We start from the raw sequence: 19374 nt of genomic DNA on the forward strand, positions 1-19374 counted from the left end.
TGAATATAAGTTTGGCAGAAATGCATAAATGGCATTATAAGCAATGCTACTTACTCTGGAGGCGAATGTTAGCAAGCATGGTGGCTTGATGAGGATGTCGAATATTGAATGGAAATGTCAAAATAAAAAATTTGGAATTAAAAAGAAATTTGAGAAAGTAACATATATGCACCATGGCATCAGAAAATGACCATAAAATGCAAAAAGGTGATGGAGTGATATGGAACAAACCTTGGAGAAATATCGCATCCTTGCTGCATAAAGGCACCCAGGGAAAACCAAAGGCTGTTAAATATTCCAAACTCATTTGGAGGGTCAGGAGGATTCTGAGGGTCACGTGGTTCTTCAGTGTTGTCTTCCAAGTGCCACTCATAAGGGCTGAATCTGCTGACTAGGAAAAGAACTACGCTGACGCCAATGTAAGCAAAGACTATACACATCCAAATTTCATAAGCCAAAGGATCCAGGAAAGAGAACACGCCCGGTTTAGATTTCTGAGGCTTCTTGATCATGATGGAGATGCCCAGGCTCATAAAGGGTTTGGAAAAGTCTATGACTTCTTCTCGCACCAATGTTATGGTGAGGGGGGCAACAGCTATATCTGCTCTCTGAAAAGGGAAAACAAACCCAAGTCAGTTACAAGTCAGACACAACAGAATCACAAACTACAGTCTCAGGCTAATGAATCAGATGATAAATTACAAGAGTGAGTGGAAATAAATTCTTTGCAGGCTATTTTGCAGTCGCTGAATTTAAGGACTACATGATATTAACAGAAAATTATTAACAAGTAAAATTACAATCAAATCTGTGTACGGGGCTCATGACAGCAGCAGATATTTCTATTAAGTTAAAATGGATGAATAAACACTACACAAACTGGACAGTGAGATGGCAACCAACACAATGTCATTTTTTAGTAATAGTCTGTAACCACCCATTTGTCTTGAAGACTTTAGACAAATTCTGTGTTTGCTATTTTTTAGTTTTCTCTTTTCCATTCTTTCAGCATGTTCTCTTGCCTTACTGATTAGTTCAAGATCTTCAGAAGGAACCCATGAGAAGTAATCTGTCACTGAATTTCAGCTGCACTTAGGTGCTACTACTTGTATGCTCCTTTAAAACTCCACTGCAGTAAGGGACAGAAGGGGGATAGGAACCAAACACACCCTTTCTGTGGTCACTGAAGAACAGTAAACACAGATTTCTGAATCCCTGAGGAGTAAATAGCCTGGATAATCTGAGGAAAATGTAGTGTCATGTATGCCCTGCTGTCTTAGAGACCTTGGCTCTACAGGCCTGTAACAGACTGCTCTAGGGCTGAGTCACCTGGAAGCACAATTGCATCTATTGCATCATTCATCATTCACCTGTGTGCTGCTGAATGAATACCCTTCCCTTCAATCTATACACCCTTGCTGGATTTCATGGGTTGGCAGGCATGTAAAAGCAAATTACTTAGTTTCCTGATTAAAAATGACATTCCAGAATAGATTTTCAACATATTTAACTGTACCTGTATTTCTATGCTACAAAGATTCAAGTCATGCTACTTAGATACCCTAGCCTTGATCCAGCCAATCACTCAAGCAGGTGCATTTGTATGAGAGTGGAATGGAATGCTAAAAAAAGAGCCCTTTTCATTTGAAGAATGTTATGAGAGTCTATATACCTACATACACTATTGTAAACACTCTAACTATTCATGTTATTGATATTTTTGAAGAGGGTCTTTTGTTGGCAATTAAGAATTTCAGAAAGAAAAAATGTTCCTTAGGGAAACCTTGACTTATCAGTACCTAAACCACTGTGCTCTTTTTAAATCAGATTTTTTTCCCCACTAGTAAATAGGCATCTCTTTCTGGTGGAAAAATAAAGCCTGATTAAGTGGAAGTTTGAATAAAAGTTAATGGGAAATGTTAATAAGATACTATTAAAATCTGTGACATAAAATAATTGAATATGCCTCTATGTAAATTTGATGGTGATGTATGTGACTGTCATTAATATCTGGTTTGCTCCTCCTCCTAGCTATTGGTTTGGGTTTTACATTTGATAAGCAGAAATGGCAAAGGCTTTTCATACAGCTGATCAGAGCATCGTGGGCTTGGTGCCTGCTGGTGCTCAGCAGCACCGTGCAGCCATCCTGGAGCACTGCTCAGGGTTTGCAGACCAAAGCCAGTGACAGACATGTCAGATGAGGGCTGGCCCTCCCCACAGCTGCCTCTCTCTGCAGGGTGCCCATTTGCACAAGGTTTGCTCCAGCCACCCAAGAATACCTCTCGACAGTTCATACCAGCATGTGCAGCTACAAGGTATGTGCACAAGTTCACTGCTTGGAATAATCTGATAAAACCATGCCTGTGCATGTAAGGAAGCCACTTGGAAATCATGGCCCTGGGTGCCCCCTCTGACAGCCCTGCTCAGTCCCTTTTGACAGTCATGTGTACTGGGACACTGCCTTTCCCCTTGAGTGGACCTTTCCTCAAGGAGAAAACCTCAGCTGATTTGTGGGCACTTACTGCAAAAATCTAGCTGAACATGGTTTGAATATAAAAACTGAAAATGCCTTTGGATGTCTGGATGTTTACTGGCTTTGCAGATGAATGTGTTCATCACCTAAGTAATGGAGAGACTGGAGGGGAGGATATGGGTAGAATGAGGTAACATCTTTGCAAGATGTTGGAACTTGTTCACTGAGGAATTCCCCCAAAACATGTATTTCTCTTATAGCTGCTGCTTGTTGAGCTCCTGTTAAATACCAGATGTCTGCAGTCAGGGTGAGATTCACACAGAATATCAGTTTTAAATGTAGTCAGAGTCCACAGCCAGCTGGAAGACTAAGCACTTTGACCATGCCACTGTACTTCCTGTTGAACTAATGAGGTACTTACAAATTAATCCTTATTAGAGCAAGCTTAATGGATCAGCACCCCTGTGGAGACTTAGCAATGGCTCCATGTGAAGTGAAGCTTAGGTGGGAGGCAGGTGCCTTCCCACCAGGCACTTCTGCACATGGACTGCAGCCTTGGAACACTCCATCAAGGGAGGGAAAGGTGCTTCAGCTGTAAGAGCATTTGGTTTCTGAAGCATTTTCATGGACTTGGAGAATTTTAATTCTCCCAAAGTAATATTTTGATTTCTAAAGTAGACATGGTGGAACTCTTCCTAAGTGCTGATGCAGCATGCAATAAGGTCTGTATCTCCTTCATGCACAGCTGAGTTCATGCAGGATGTTCCTGTGGGGGATGAAGCTGATGCTGAAGCACAGACAAATCACTTGTTAAAGCCCTGATTGTTACCATGTTCCTATCACACAGGGCAGATTTCTTTGTAAATAATTTCAAACTGCATTATAATATTAAATGGGATACAAATACTAACTTTACTGAAACATCTCAATCTCCCTGCTTTCCTACCATCCTTACCAAAGGCATTCACTTTATTGGAAACACCAAAAACCACCCTCATCCTTTAGTGAACACATGGTTTCTGCAGAGGGAACAAGCATGGCCACACAGGGTCTTGGGAAAGCAGGGCACTGATTGACCAGCTACAATCCAACACCCAAATCTGGTTGCCCACCACTTCCCTGAATATTAATTGCACTAGGGAGATTAAAAAACAGTTCTCTCTTTGCTTATTTATTTAGAGATACAGTATTTGAAATGGAGAGCTTATGGAGAGCTCTAAGCACCCTAAAGGATCATTAATAACTGCAGCACTGTTGAGAATTTCCCTCCCTGTTATGGCTGCAGATAAGCAAAACCCATACAAATTGAGCTCGATTAAAAAGAACACAACTACAAACATGCCCTTCTTCATAGAGAACTGGAGAAGGGTTTAAGAACCTCAACAACTGAGCTTTGCTAATCACTCATGACTAATGGTGTTTCAAACATCATCTTCACTGCATTTGAGCCGGGCGAGAAATGTCATGGATTCCTCTGAGGCTTGTTCTGTCTTTGCCTACTAGTGTGGGAGGGATGGATTTAGAGAGGACAGGCAGCACAGAGGCACTGCCCACTCTGCTCAAAGATGACCCCAGGGAGCTGCAAACCTCCAGACTCTTATGGGGAGGGAGAAAAAAAATAGCAAATGGAAATACTCTTCTACATGGAGAATGAAAAATGATAAGGTGTTCCACCTCTGTAATCCAGACGGAGGAATGGGATTCTTCTGCTTACAGACCTACTGATGACTCTCAAATTCAAAGCTGTGCACTAGAGACAGTGAGAGATCTGGGCTGTGCTCCTGCCTGCACAGGCTTTGGGTCACTCCTGCCTGCAGAACTAAACACCTTCTTTGCTCGAGGGTCACTTTTCAAGAAGTGGGTCTGGACTGCAGTCACTTTGTGTGATGGGAAGCCAGGCAGCACCCCAGCTCTGTGCAGACTGGAGCAGAGGGACACTGACCGACTTCCATCAGCAGTTGAACCTCTGCACACCCAAAAAGTGCTGAATGCAGGTACACAGGGGCACCAGAAGAGACTGCACTGCAATGGTGATTGTCTCAGTGCAGTCTGAGGTTCCCAGGTACCAGAAAAGAGCATCAGACAAAGCAACACATCACCTGTGGTATCAGCTGGTAAGAGCTACCTTTGTAAAGGCAGTGCAACGTCCCCACGGATATTCAGGGTGTGTTGAGAGGCCAGGTCACGGGGGCAATGTGGTTTTAACACATTAGCTCACACTTATTTAAAGCCAACAGGTCATACCTGACTAGCAACATGTTGCATTGAAGCCTTAATGTGTCCTAGCTGAGCAGTGTGAAAAGGTATTAAGGTGTTAAAATGGCAGTTGGCCTTGTCTGCCACAGTTTGTCAAACTTAAGTCCATTTGTGATTTCTGTGGATGCCCACAGCTCATTCTGACACACTCCTGCCATTCACAGATGGAGATAAAAAGGGTACATCTGCTTTTGGGGCTGTGGACATATGTGTGCTTCCCCTGTCTGTGCTTGGACTCAGGTCAGCCAAAGCCCAGGACCACGGCAGCGTGGCTCTGTGCCAGGGCTGTGGTCCTGTCCTCCAGCACAGCTCAGCTGGCCAGGGACCCCATATGTGTGCTTGTGTACAGGACAAGGGTCTGTCTGAGCTGCAGGGCAGCAGCATCACACAGCTAGGCAGCTAGCGAGCTTGGGGACCTGCACCTGGGCTTCCCCCCTGCAGAAACCAGGAGTGAGGAGCAAAGGACAAGCTTCACCCACTCAGGCTCTGCCACAGACTAAGAGCATGTGGGAGATTTAAGGAACAGTAGGAATTGAATTAGTCTGCCTCTCTGCTATGATTCAAAGGCTGTATGTGCCACTTTTAGTATTTCTCCATGCTGCTGGTAGAGCCAGAGAGGCCAGCCCCACACGGGGTGGGTTACTCTGCAAGGCAGGGCGATGTGTCGGCGGTCCCGCTCTGACAGACTGCGGAGGCTGCCGTGTTCCGGGGACTGCCTGTCCTTTACATCCCTGCTTCATTCCTTTGTGCTACTTTACATATTGAGAGGTTTTTATAAAGGCTTGTTTCAACCTGAGCAGAGTTTTAAAGGCTGTAAGGTCTGGCTGCTCTTTTCATTCCCAAAGCATTTGTAGTTACAATTAAGATCTGTGTTAAAACTACTGTCAATTAGCCTCGGCGCTGTGAAAAGCATCAGGCCCGGGGAGGGATGGCTTCCCCTGGCTGAACAGGGAAGGAAGAACAGCAGCCTGCTTTAAAAGGGGAAGAAGAAATAAAAGCCTACAGAAAGAGGCTGACCCCAAAGAAGAGAAAAGACGACTGTCTAGTGCTCAGCAGCTGGTGGGTACAAAGCCCCGAGCTCAGGGGCCGAGGGAGGTGCTGCTGCTCCTCAGCCCCAGCCAAGGGCACGTCCTCAGCCCGTGGGTCACTGCAGGACAGCACTTGCCTTGCTGGATTGCTCTGCTGGTCAGATTTAAATAGCAATTCAGTCTCTTGGACTAAGAATGATTTAGCTACTTCCCTTCTGAAATGTCCAGGAAAAAAGCTTTACGTATTTTCTATTTTTATTTTGTTGAACATTTCCATTATTCTTTGGAAATTTCTCTTAGTTTAAAAAAATAACAGTGCTTGAATGGCTATCTGGTAGCATGAAGAGTTTTATTTTGACGCCAGAGTGAAAGCGCAAAATTAAGTTTTTTTTCCAGCCTGAACTGACACTTTTTGATTTACGAAAAATCAAATACATTTCCTTTTATACCAAATTTCAATATTATTATTAATTAGTATTAAAATTATCATTACTACTACTATCACTAACATTTAAAAATTGCTAACAGACCACAAAGCTCTGTTATTCCCTCTCCAGCTCTCCAACCCAAGACTGCTGGGTTCTTCTGCCTGAAGCAAAGGGTTTGGGGTTATCTGCTCAGGCAGAATTCCTTGCCTCCAGGGCTGCCATCCCTCTGCAACCAACTGCATTGGCATAGCCTCTTGCAAAGCCACAAGGAAAGGCCCAAGGGGCACAGATGAGATTGTCCTTGACTTCAGGGACCCTACAGTACAGCAGACCTTTATGCCCTCCAACCAAACCTGATGTGATACGAGACAGGGGAGGGAGAATTTCTAATGGGAAGCATTTTAGGGTGTAAATGGCAACGTGTAACTCTAGGGACTGCTCCAGTTGGCCCAGCTAATGCCGACCTCCAGTGAGTCTTACACTGGAGTCAGGGCTGTGCCACCCTCCAGACCTGCAGCACGGTGACACGCCACCCCTGGTGCTTTGGGTACAGCTCAGTGCAGACTGAGGCCCCTCCCGTGCAGTGTCTGGAGGCTGCCTTTTCTCCCCTGACTCCGTGCTGCATCCCATAGGAATCGAGAGCAATAGTAACACTGAACTGGCACAACCCAAACATTAAATACAGTTAATTAGGGTTTTACCATTAAAATGACAAGCCATTCATTTCCCGTGATTGTGCTAAGAGCAATTTTAGAAAGGAGTTGCATGCATGGGGCTATGCAAAAAAGGGTTCAGTATTCAAAAAACCGGCTGAGATGCCCCAGCAGTGCCAGGTGGTGGCAAGGAGGCTGCTGGGTCAGGAATATGCTGTATTTGACAAATGACTACTCACTGCTTATCACTTGAGACAAATGCAATCTACAGGATTGTGTTTCTGCCACAGCTCAGCTGAGCTGCTGGATAACTGGTACCAAAACCAATCAGGCCCCTTTCATCCTACCAAGTCTATCTTCCATAGATGCTAACAAAGGTACTTAAAATCTAATCTGCCTCTTGTCTTCCCAAAATGGAATCCAGAGGAGCCAAATTTGAGTAATTTTGCTGACAAGATTCACAGGGGCATTATGCTAACATAGTTTTAGTTCCCTAATAGAGTTTTAAGCCCGTGAGAGATAAAGGAAAGTTAGCACGTAAATGAGGCACTTGCTCCAAATAATTAGCACTTCTAGAGTACTTCTCATCTTCAAAGGGCTTAGTGCACATCCTTGTGAGTGTGGTACACAGCCCCCTCTCAACGGATGGAGGAAGAGGCCAAGGGTATTTCACAATGTTTGCAAATAGAGCTGGGAAAAGGTCTGGAGGGCTGGGGAGGTTTATACTCAGAGCTCAGGGGCTGTTTTCCCTGCTTCCAGAAAGCCGGGTGGATTTCCATGCAGCTTGCAAGCTCAGTTCAGCTGGGCAGTTTGGGGAGCTGGCTCAGCAGCACGGGGCTGGAAGCATTAACTTGGGTCTGCACTCAAACCTCACGGGACACATCTGACCTTTGAATAATTGAGCATTGCAGCGGAGAGGCTTCAGTAACAAAGCTCACAGCATGAGTACAGGAACTGTTGGGGGTCAGGGAGGGAAACATTCCTCAATTTTTCATTAACGAGAAAACACAGATGAAAACTGTGCTCAGAATACAAAGGAACTGACCTTTTTGCAGGGGAAAAGGAGAATGGTGGGTGGTTTTGGGGTTGTTTTAAGGAATGGTCTGTGGTGCCTGCAGGGCTGGTTTTGCTGGTGTGGAAAGGTCACAAGTATGATTAGGGCCAAGTTTAATGCTAAGGAGGCAGAGCTCTCTTGAGTTAGGCTGGTCCCAAGAGGCTGTGGAAAAGGCAGCTGCAGCCAACCTGCTTATCACACATTGGTTTGGGTTGGAAAGGACATTTAAAGATCATCTAGTTCAACCTCTCTGCAGTAAGCAGGGACATCTTCCACTAGTTCAGGGTGGTTAGAGCTCTGTCCAGCCTGACCTTCAATGTTTCCAGGGATGGGGCATCCACTGCCTCTGTGGGCAACCTGGGCCACGTCCTCAGCACCCCCACAATGAAGAATATCTTCCTAATTTCTAATCTGAATCTGCCTTCTTTCAGTTTAAAGTCATTCCTCCTTGTCTTATGACATGACCCTCTAAAACATCCCTTTCCATTTATCTTATAGCCCCTTTAGGTATTGGAAGGTGCTATATGGTCTCTTTGGAGCCTTCACTTCATCAGACTGAAGAGTCTCAACTCTCTCAGCCTTTCCTCACAGGACAGGTGCTCCAGCCCTCAGAGCATCCTTGAGGCCCTTTATGCAGGTGGATCTTGTATGGCAGCTGCACAGACTAATCTTACTGGGCTCAAGACACAAAAGCTGTAGCCCACATCACACCTTTCCTCCCCTAGTGCTCTGACTGTTAGCAGCAATTTGAGGTTCTCTTTTGCCATGCTTTTCCCACATGGTATGGTTATTTATTAAGTGAATGAACAAGTTTCATTGCTTGTCACTTGCAAGTACATCAGAAGGACCAGAGCTCACAGATTACAGCTGATACTCTTGCTATTTCTTGAACCACATACAGACCAAGGGAGGGTATAGGTTTCCAGTGCAATGTAATTTGCTTGGAACTAAACTAAACCTTTGCTTCAGAGGTTCTCAGTGGACCTGTGTTCTCTAAGAGAGCAAACTTCAGTTTCCCAAATTGCACAACTGAGGCAGGCAGAGTTCAGAAGATTTGCATAATGTCAAACCTCAAAGCAACAGGGAAGCAAAGAAGTAATCCAAGGGTCCAGAACCCTGTTTACTTTCTGTAATCAGTAGATTTCCCTCCCTGCCACAGTACAATACAACAAAAACATTATTATTTCTATAAAACATTTTCAAGTACAACAGGCTACCAATTACGTAATAAAGCATCAGGACTGACTGCTCCAGAGAAAGAAAACTTGTGAAAATCTAGCAGTTACTTAAAAAAGACTGATTCATTGGAAAAGAATTATCTCACCAAACATTTTGCAAGAATGATGATGCATTATCCCAAGGAAATTTTGAGGTGACTTTTAGAAATTACACTCAACCACAGAACAAAAGGATGCGATTGAAATATGCGCTTCTGTTCAGATATTTTTAATAAAGGGAAGCTTGTTAAAAATAAACTGCAAAAAAGATTTGGGCGGAATCACAAATCATCTCATTAGCATTTGAGGAAAAAAAAGATGAAATATCAGCTTGAGAAGTCTTTTCTGCAAAGCCAATTTTCTCCCCCTTCCATCTGGTTTAACTGTATTCCAAAATTTTCATTTTCAAAGAAGGTTCTAAAATGGCAATTCCGGACTGTTTTTGTTCTTACTAAACAAAGTGATGTACACCCAATATAGAAATATAAAGAAGAATGCAGTGAATTAGCTTTTTTTTTTTTTGTCTGATAGTTGATTTTTGAAGCCAAAACCAGGGTTTAAAGAGAAAAAACATGTAGGTGATTTCACACCTGTATTGCTTCTTACCCTGAAAAGTAACCATGGAGTTAAATGGGTCTGGTCAAAAACACAAACCAAGATCAGTGACCCAGCATCCCAGATCAGACTTTTAATGAGAGGGACACCCCCCCTGCCCCAGCATTTAAGAGACTGATACAGGAAAAGGAGATCTGGCAAACGAAGAAGCATCATATAAAGACCAAACTGGAAATTCTGCTATAAACAAGAATTTGAAGTTTGCCCAATGTTACTTCTCAACATTTTGTGGACTCTGATTTGGAGAACAGCAGTAAAAAAGTGACACTAAATGAAACAATTAGGAAAGTAGACTATAAAGATGGCAATACAAAGAAATATCTAGAATTTTACAGGTGGTATTCAAACAGATGATCTTTATTTTGCAGTTTATTAACTTTGAGCATAATTTTTTATAAAGAACATTAAAATGAAGGTTAAGAGAAACTTACCCCATAGACCAGTTCACCCACCATGCCATTCCATATCTTAGTCTCAGGGTCCCTAGCTCCATATTTCCCATCTCCAACAATTGACAGTTTGTATTTTATTCCAACATGTTTTGCTATTTCAGAAGCTAAGTCTACACAATATCCTTCATATCTCTCATTCCCTTCTAGTTGTTCATGGTTTTTCTTATACATTACATATGGTGATTCCTTTGAAACAAAAGTAAAGATCAAAAGTCTATGAATGTAAAATACAGCTGTAAACCACACAAAATGAGAGCTGTTATTATCCTTTATATTACTGGCAAATATTTACAATATTTCCTGCTTTGGTACAGAAATTAGAAAGACTTCTGCAGCATAAAAATCCTTGGCTGATCCTACAGCCACACATGCTATTGACTGTATTCCTAGTAAGGAGCCATTGAAGACAACAGGACTTTTTAACAAAGTTACACATCTGTTTGCAGAATTAGGCCTGATTAGACAGTCAAGTAGCATCACTGTAGCAATAATTCAAATTTTAGTGTTTAAAGACTGACATATCCAACACCTGTACCATCACCACAATTTCCTAAGGCCCCAGTGGCCAAGAATGGGATTCTGATGGAGATATTTCAAAGAAGCCTAAGGGAAACTAGGTTGAAATCCTCAGCAGCACTTTTTGTCACTGAATTCCCTTAGCCTTCTTGGAAAATTCTAGTTGAAATGCTGATAACATCTCACTAAATCCATAGGAGTATAAAACACAATGCTTCAGTAAACAGCATAGAATTAACTCATGCTTATTGGAATTGTAAAAAGCACAGAAGTCCCAATGAATGCTGTACAGAGCAGATCTGTAGAGGTGTTGGGACTGACACAGGTGCTGCTGCTCATGACACACATGAAGAGCTTTGCTCCTTTGGAATTGCACAGGAAAAGGCTGCTTTTCACCCAGTGCTAGAGCAGTTCCAGTTCTCTACAGGCTGCATTGTGCCACCCTTACTCAGTCCACAGGGGTTGAGTTTACAGGAGCTGTACCTGAGTGAGGGGTGCAAGATTTGACTCTACAGCACAAAGGCCAATCTCTGTGCTCATTTACATGCATGCATAATAACTTCACTTAAATGAGGCACTTAATTGAGTTCAAGTGTCTGGGAAGTAGCAAAGCACAATGGTGAGCTCAGTGAGCTCCTCCTGTGAGCAGACTTACTGATACATACATAAGTTAGCAGGGTCAAGCCCTCAGAACAGCTCTGGAAGATACTGAACTTTCCAGTCACTTGAATTCACACAGTATTCAACATCTGCCTCCTGACAAGGTGCCTAACACACCTCAGCAGTCACGTGCCTTGTTTCCTACATACAAACACACTACAAACATAAAACTTACCAAGATGGTAGTGACTACTATAGTTCTGTTCTCCACAGATGAACTGTCATTAGAGGGCAGCTGATCTAATGCTGGCACATATCTTTCATATTCATTCCAATAACCAGCCTATAAAAATGGAGATTGTTACCTCATTACATACCTTTACAAGGAGTCTGGTACCTGGACATGTAAGAGCAACTATCAAAATGTAAGGCTTTGTAACATTTCTCACTCACTGTTTTTGTCATTAAGGGACTACATTAACTTTACATCCATTTCCTTAAAGAAACAATGTTCTCAAGCCCAAGAGCAAATCAGCACAAGCCAAATTTAAGTGAAAATATATATTAAATTCTCCTTATCTCAATTCACATCAGTATGGTGCCTGTGGAATAAATTCTCATATATCCACAGCATAAGAACATACTACAGACAAGAAGAGAAACTGCACAGCATTCTGAGTAAAATTCTCTGTTTTTGTGGCTTTATCCAATACAGCCCCTGCAGACCTGAGCTGGCTTTACATGCACAGACATCATTGGCAATGCAGGCACAGCTGCATTATCTCCAGTGTGGGACACAAAACCCTCTGTGAGCACGAGGTGACTTTATCAGCTGGCCGGTGCTGGCCTTTGGCTGCATCACTGGGCTGTCAAAATAGCTTTTGTATTTGTGCACAACACAGAAGTAACACTGTTCTCTTCACCCCCCTGAGTGGCTGGGCCATTTTTAGAGGTACTTGGTATGGCTCTAAAGCCCAATATGGAGAGGGAGGGAAAGACGGACAGGAATTTAGAAGATAGGACTAAGCACAGGACCATGACAGCAGGTATTATGCTTGGCAGTGAAAAAGCTCCAGAAGGGTTTTAAGTGAAAAAGTTGTGTTTGAAGTTGACATGGAAACCAGTGAAGATGTTAAGCAGGGTGAGTGGTTTAGTCCAGGAACTCAATAAACAAGGTTCCTGGGATAGGGAAGACAGCATGAAGGGGGCATTCCTCAGGACCTTGTTATTACACTGCATCCCTAGTATTTTTGAATTTCATTGGTTTGTTGGAATAAATATTTGAGATGGTGTGAAATCTGGATCCATGTCTTGAAACTCACCTTCCGTGATCCAGCAGCTTTCATTTCATACACATCAATTGTGTAATTTGTTCTCCGCCCATAGGTGTCAAACTGGATGTTCCCTGTCATTCCTTGAACTTGCACCTTGAGGGAACAAACAGAAAAGTATTTTAATAAAAGATTCACTTTATTTTTTATCTATGTAAGGGACTTGTACTGCTTCTGACACAGACAGTTGTACTGTTCAAAACAACCCCAGTCCCCATTCTCTGAGTTCCAGCTGTAAATACTTAGCACTCAGCTGGTGACTCAGAGTGAGCTGCATTTAAATGAAATTAGCCCTGCAGGTATGTTAAATGTAAGAAAGTCTGATCCTGTCATGCTTGATCACACTGGGTTCACGAGTAGAGAATGGAGCATCAGCGAGGCACAAGCAACAATTAGTGCAGCTAAACCCCTCACAATATGGCACAGAGTGATCTGCAGTACAGACCAGAATGGCATATCATTGCTCATTCTGGGAAGTGCTTTATTTTAAGATCAGTCCCAGTGTAGAAAAAAAGAACGAATGTCTTCTCTGAATGAGCACAGACAATTGTCTCTACTGCTTATGGGGTTTTGGTCTCAGTCAGGATGGATGGGTGTACAGACGGTAAGTCATTATCATTACCTACTCACATGAATCATCTGAAGGGGAAGTATAAAGTACTTTGTCTCAAAAAAAAAGCCTTTCTTATTTCCCTGTATGAAAGGATGAGGTATTTTCATTTATCACTTATCAACACTGACAAGCTGTCTCTCAGGCAGAAAAGGTAACAGTCTCAAACTTCAGTAGGGGAAAATTAGCTTTAATATTTAGCAAAAGCTGTAGAAGTTACAGGAAGAGGTGAAGTTAGACTAGTCAAAGGCAAACTGTTCAGGGCTGGTGACCAATCTGCTGGTCACTGTTAGAGATGAGGTGCAAGGCTACATAAAACAAAAATTCCATGGACCCCAAATTATCCAGTGAGCCAAATTCACACTGACATACAGGGAGTTTCTTTTTATCAGTAAGTGGATTTGAACCTTCTTTAAAATAGTTTATGTCACTACAGGGGCTGGAAAAAAATCAGAGGTATTCCTGTCTCCAGAAAGCTAGAGAGATGAATTGCACTTTGAAAAACAAATTTGACCCTAAGTGGTCTTACCAACTGTTGACTGAGCAAATGTATTTGTAGGGTAGTTGACACATAAGTTGCATCCAGATGTGAGTTGCTGTGCCTGCATCTGGCATTTACTGGGGGCTGTCTGTCTCCCTTAGCACAGCAGTGACTGGGTGTCTCACAGAGCTTGTTTCACTGGCTCCATCCTGATGCCCACTGAGACATGATCTTCATGCACTGGACACCTTTTGGCTTCAAATTTAATTTGTTTCTCTATGGTGGGAAAACTCAGCACTTAGCAAAACCTGGCTGCACTGAGGCAGAAGGCTTGCCAGGACTCAAACACTTTTGGTGGCAGCATGTGGAGGCAATTGCAGAGTGACTGCAAGTGTCCAGATCAACAGTCTGCCACTGACCAGATGTGTTAGAACCAGCTTCAGAAGCAAAGATATGCACAGTTTTCAAGGTTGTTGGGAAGAAGTTTCAAGTAATGTTAACTATCTTGCCAGTAAGATGACTATAGTGAGGCACTGGACCTTCTGCTGGCACAGGATAGATATTTCAAGGATCTCTTGGAAAAAGCATTTTTATCTGAGTTGATGCTACAGAGTGGAGAGGAAAAGTTATTAAATCATTGTTGTTTTTTTTTTTTTTCCCTGAGCAAAGATTCAAGATCATTGTCTGCACAGAGGGGAGAAGGTGATGGACAGGATGGGTACTGGAAGGTGATGTGGGATGATCTTGGGTAGCTCTCGTTTGAGGTATGGAAACTTTGCTTACATGACTCTGAATAACTAAAAACATTCAAGGCAGCCAGCTAAAAGTCAATCTTCTGCATTTTTTGCCAATCATGCCTTTTTATATCTTTTTAATATTTTTAATAAGTTCTCCTAAATAAGGAAGTGTCCTATTGCAGTGCTGGTTTTCTCTATTGACATGAATACCTCATATATCAGTACAGCACAAATTCTTTAACTATTGTGAAGACTGAATTTAGTATTTCTCTTCAAAAGTGTGCAATGCTACATTAATGAATGTGCAGTGAGGGTATATGTTAGGAGGTGAAAAAATGGCATAAAAAAAGAGCTCTGGCTCTTTTTATGTGAGACTATACCACCTCAGTTTTAAGAGTGATTTAATCTGATTATAACCATCCACAACTCATTATAATATTGTGATACAATCCTCCCAATTTGGTAGCCAAGAAAAAGCAGCAATTAAGCTAAGTGTATGAAGATTGACCTAGGATTTGTTTTCACCTAACACAGACTTAGTTCTGTTTTCACTCACTCCAGTTCTATGTCTGCATTAATATAATCAATGCTAACAGGTTTGTTTGAGTGTTACTTGAGCCAGATTAAAAGCAGCAATCTTGTCTTTTGTATCTACAAAAACATTATCCAATTTTTCCTGCTGTCACTTGCTTAAACACAAATAGCAGACTAAAAAGAGTTAAAAATCAACAAAATTAGGGACATAAGTGAGGTAGGATCCCATGCCATAACTAGTGTTAGGGATAAAAATCTGGCCATGCAGAAGGTAATCTGGCTGAGTGCAAAGTTATGCCAGGAATCAGAACTGGTTGGAGGCTAAACTGTTCCCAGGTTCAGGCTGGTGCTGAGATTTACCAGTACTGCTGTGACCAACAACAATTTCTCCACTGTTTTAAACCAATCTATATTGATATTTTACTGGCAAATTATCAAAACTGCACACATGCTTTTAAGTTCATAAACACATCTATCCCTGCAAGAATTACAACACATGTACCAAAGACCCAGTCTAGCTCTGTTAGTCAGATTTGCAGGCTCACCCTGACTTTAGAAACCCCCAATATGTGTTTGATTGCAAAATGGCTCATGCTCACTCTCCTGGGAAGCTGGGGTGTTACAGGGGAGCTGAGGGATTGTAGGTGCTCTGGTGGGGACAATCAGGCAGCTGCTGCATCAGTACCAGAGGGATCTTGGCCAAAGTTTTGAGAGCTAGTATGTTATGCCTTGCCCTCTATTGAATTTATCTTACCCATTCTTTGAAGTTCATAATTAACTTTGTTTTTACTTTGCTTCCCCTGAGGAGCTGCAGCTGTTTGTGTGAGCACAGAAGCTCTGTGTACACAGAGCAGGACACAAGCACTACGGAATTGCTGCTGTTGCTCTTCAGCCGTTATCTTTGCCCTTACCATTTTCAGTGCTCTTTCTATATCAATTCCTTGGCTCCATGGCACTGCAGGGTTAGCCAGGCAGTCTCCAGCGCTGCCTCTCCTGGAGACATCCACACGCTGCCTTCGGAGGTACCGGAAAGCCTCTGCTATCACCAGGACTGCGTCATGGGTCAGTGCAGATGTGTACTGCAATCGATACAAAGAAAATATAGCGACAAACTGCAATTTTAGAATTGCCCCAGGTATCACATCAAGTCCTCCTCTTTGTTAGAACAGAAGAATCATGCTTGCTGTTCAGGGCTGGTGACTGATCTGCTGGTCACTGTTAGAGATGAGGTGCAAGGCTACATAAAACAAAAAATCCATGGACCCCAAATTATCCAGTGAGCCAAATTCACACTGGCATACAGGGAGTTTCTTTTTTATCAGTAAGTGGATTTGAACCTTCTTTAAAATAGTTTATGTCACTACAGGGGCTGGAAAAAAATCAGAGGTATTCCTGTCTCCAGAAAGCTACAGAGATGAATTGCATTTTGAAAACCAAATTTGACCCCAAGATATCTTATCAACTGTGAACCCTTTGCTTGCTCTCTTGCTTGTCCTTCAGCTGCTGCTTTGTAACAATTCTACCTATTTCAATTAACAAATTAAAAATATTTTGATTCTGTATAGCATACAGCAGCAAAACAAATATACCAGTTCATAGTTGCATAAAATTTCAATTTAATTGGAAACTTGCTCATCTAGATGAGCTTACTACAAATGTCTGCAATTCCATGCTGAACCATACTGATACCAAAGGAAAGCTCATATTGGAGTTTTTGCATTAGGTATTTTTGTTTGTTTTTAACAAGATTGCCAAGAGAGCTTTGACTTGAAGTTAGCATAAATAATTTCTGTTTCGATCACAATCCTGATTAGGTAGCATCTGTGGCAAGGAATAGATAAGATTACTTTTCTTAGAAAACAGCTATACAAGCAAGTAATCACAAAATACACTTTGGGCATTACATCACCTTGGTAATTCACCATCTGCCTTCCCTTACTCCATGATAAATCTGCAGAGGGTGGTAAGATCTGTGGAGCAGCAGCTCTTGAACAAACCCCCAGACAACTTATCTTACATGTTCCTGTTGTGTCAACTTCATTCACTGCTCGTTGCATGTTATCTGGTGACATGCCCCCTATGCTCCAAATTTAGTATCACCTAGAAAATGTTATCAAAGAGGGTTTTTTTTTGGTATTTTTTCCACACGTATCTGTTGTCTGAAAGTTCTTCCCTCCTAGAGTGGCCTGGGCTTTGTATATGACATCCCTGGGTTCCACTGGCATTACAGCACACCTGTAATTCAGGGTCTGTGTAGAGGAGACCCTCTCAGCATGGACCTACTGGGAGCAATTGAACATGCTCAGTCTGTAAGAGCAAATTTTCAAGTCCCTTGTAAGTGAACCTCAATACCTCCACATCATTTGTAAAAGAACAAAGGAAGAAATGAAGAATGGAAGGTGCACCTGCCCTTCTTTTGGCTATCTGTGGTCCCATAGAGATCCTGCCTCCTAAGGAACCTTGTGCTGGAGTTCAGGCCACAAGACCTGCTGCCCATGTGCGAGTTAGAAAGGCAGAAATCCAAGTTTCAGCTGCTCATTCAGCTACTCTTTTTATGGATAAGATTTATTATATTCAGAAATGAATTCTATCCTGTAGGGCAGGATAGCACAATTGGAGGTTCTGCATTTCTTAAAACTGAGTATTATCTTACTGCAAGTTCTTCAGTTTGACAGCAAGCCATAGGAACTCTGCACAGAACAAGGCGTGTCTGCACGTGCAGATCGAGAGAATTGGGTCTGATAAGAAAGAGTGCAAAGGTAGGGCTGTGAAGAAGGTGACAGAGCAGACATTTCACTGAGCTTTAAATGACAGCAGCTTATAAACTTACTGGGAGTGGGTGGTGGCTCCTGCTCTGACTCTACAGCACAGTCACTCCTCTGATCCTGCCCACCTTTACCTCTCCCTGCGATGCTTTGCAATAATCACTCTCTCCTCTTTTAGAAAGTTAACAAAGGTTATACACATCACAATCCACACAATAATACAGAACTGGACAGTAATTTTAATGAATTTGTTCCTGTATTAAAAAAAAGTCTTGTAACAGCTGTCCAATCTAGCACTACATAAAACTTAGACTGATAATTTTTTCAGCAGAGTGCATCAATTGTCAGTAACCTTAATGCAGCCCCTTCTAAGTCATGCCAAGAGAGCTATCCAATTTTCTACTTTATTTGAATTCTACTTATAAATGCATGAGCATGCAAAGAGAAAAAAGAGAGAAAGGGAAAGGCTGATAAAATACAGAATAAATTAAACATCAGGACTTTAATCTCTAGGCAATTTTATTTCCTAATCAAAAATATTGTACATCAATTCTTAAGTATGCTTTTTGTCTGATTGACAAATACTGTGCACATTTCTATAATGAGCTGTACATCTGTGGAAAGGTAATGTAATCTTTGTGTTTGTACCATATACTTAAGATTCTTTTTTAAGGAGGGAGAATAATTTTTTCCTCAAGGTAAATTGCTTTCAAGTGGAATAAAATCATCTCAGGTTAACTTTGTATATTTCAGAGCTTTTAAGATTAGTATGATACTTATCTTCACATCTGCATCACTGCTAGAAAGCTTTAGAAAGCAGGACTAAGTTCTAATCCACAGGCAACAATACACTAATCCAGTTTTTGTGGGCCTCTGTTTGCCTTTCTCTGCTTCCTCTGAAATGCCAGAAAGGCTGTGAGATGGTGTGGGATTAAGAAAATTTTCCTCCCTCACAGAAATGACATGATCCCAGGGATGGAACAGTATCTCTCCAAATGGCAGCAGTCATTAATGAATGGCGCTGCCAGAAGGAGCAGACCCTTGGTAAGCGGCTCCTTTTCTGTCTGTAGCCCAACCCAGGGCTACTGCCTACCCTGCTGCCCCCCATGCATGGAACTGGACTAGATTTTTCCTTCCTATCTGGTATTTTATTGCTTTCCTGAACTTTGTCTTACTCATATGGAGACATTACTCCAGTTTATCAAAGTAATTTTGAATTCCAAATCTGTTTCATCAATTTGCATGTGTCCTTCCCAAATCAAACACACAAGACATGAACTGTCTTGTCAGGGCAGTGGTTTTTAGGTTTGGCTGCCCTGAGAAACCAGTCTGTCTACTACCATATCCAGGTTTCATTCACCTATGGATAACAGTGAAAAAGAACAGATCTCAGCAAAAGAAGAGAAAGAAGGAACATAATAGGAATATTACTAATATGCAGTAGTCCTAGAAAATTTTATGACTTCTGTGCCTAGACAGAGTTTCCCTGATGCACTCCTTCACAGGACAGTGAATAGCATCCCCCTCTATGATAGGAAGGAAAAAATCTGGGTGAGATAGTAACAGGTTGCAGGTTTCCTACTAACAGAGCATTTACTTAATCTAATCTGTGAACTGGGACTTT

General features: G+C 42.1%; 1 protein-coding gene across 2 annotated transcripts in view; it reads right to left on the reverse strand.

Moving 5' to 3' along the window:
* Positions 1 to 19374, reverse strand: part of GRIA3 (glutamate ionotropic receptor AMPA type subunit 3) — a 146249-nt gene that overhangs the window by 42680 nt on the left and 84195 nt on the right. For both annotated transcript variants that reach the window (XM_053990016.1, XM_053990015.1), the window contains exons 7-11: positions 15897 to 16064; positions 12615 to 12719; positions 11528 to 11635; positions 10156 to 10362; positions 232 to 608 (exon numbers count right to left, since the gene is read on the reverse strand). In XM_053990016.1, coding sequence (XP_053845991.1) covers positions 232 to 608; positions 10156 to 10362; positions 11528 to 11635; positions 12615 to 12719; positions 15897 to 16064 — 965 coding nt within the window. The remainder of the gene's footprint in view (positions 1 to 231; positions 609 to 10155; positions 10363 to 11527; positions 11636 to 12614; positions 12720 to 15896; positions 16065 to 19374) is intronic.

The sequence above is a fragment of the Vidua macroura genome, chromosome 14 (genome assembly GCF_024509145.1).
Source record: "Vidua macroura isolate BioBank_ID:100142 chromosome 14, ASM2450914v1, whole genome shotgun sequence".
In the NCBI taxonomy this organism is placed as follows: Eukaryota; Metazoa; Chordata; class Aves; order Passeriformes; family Viduidae; genus Vidua; species Vidua macroura.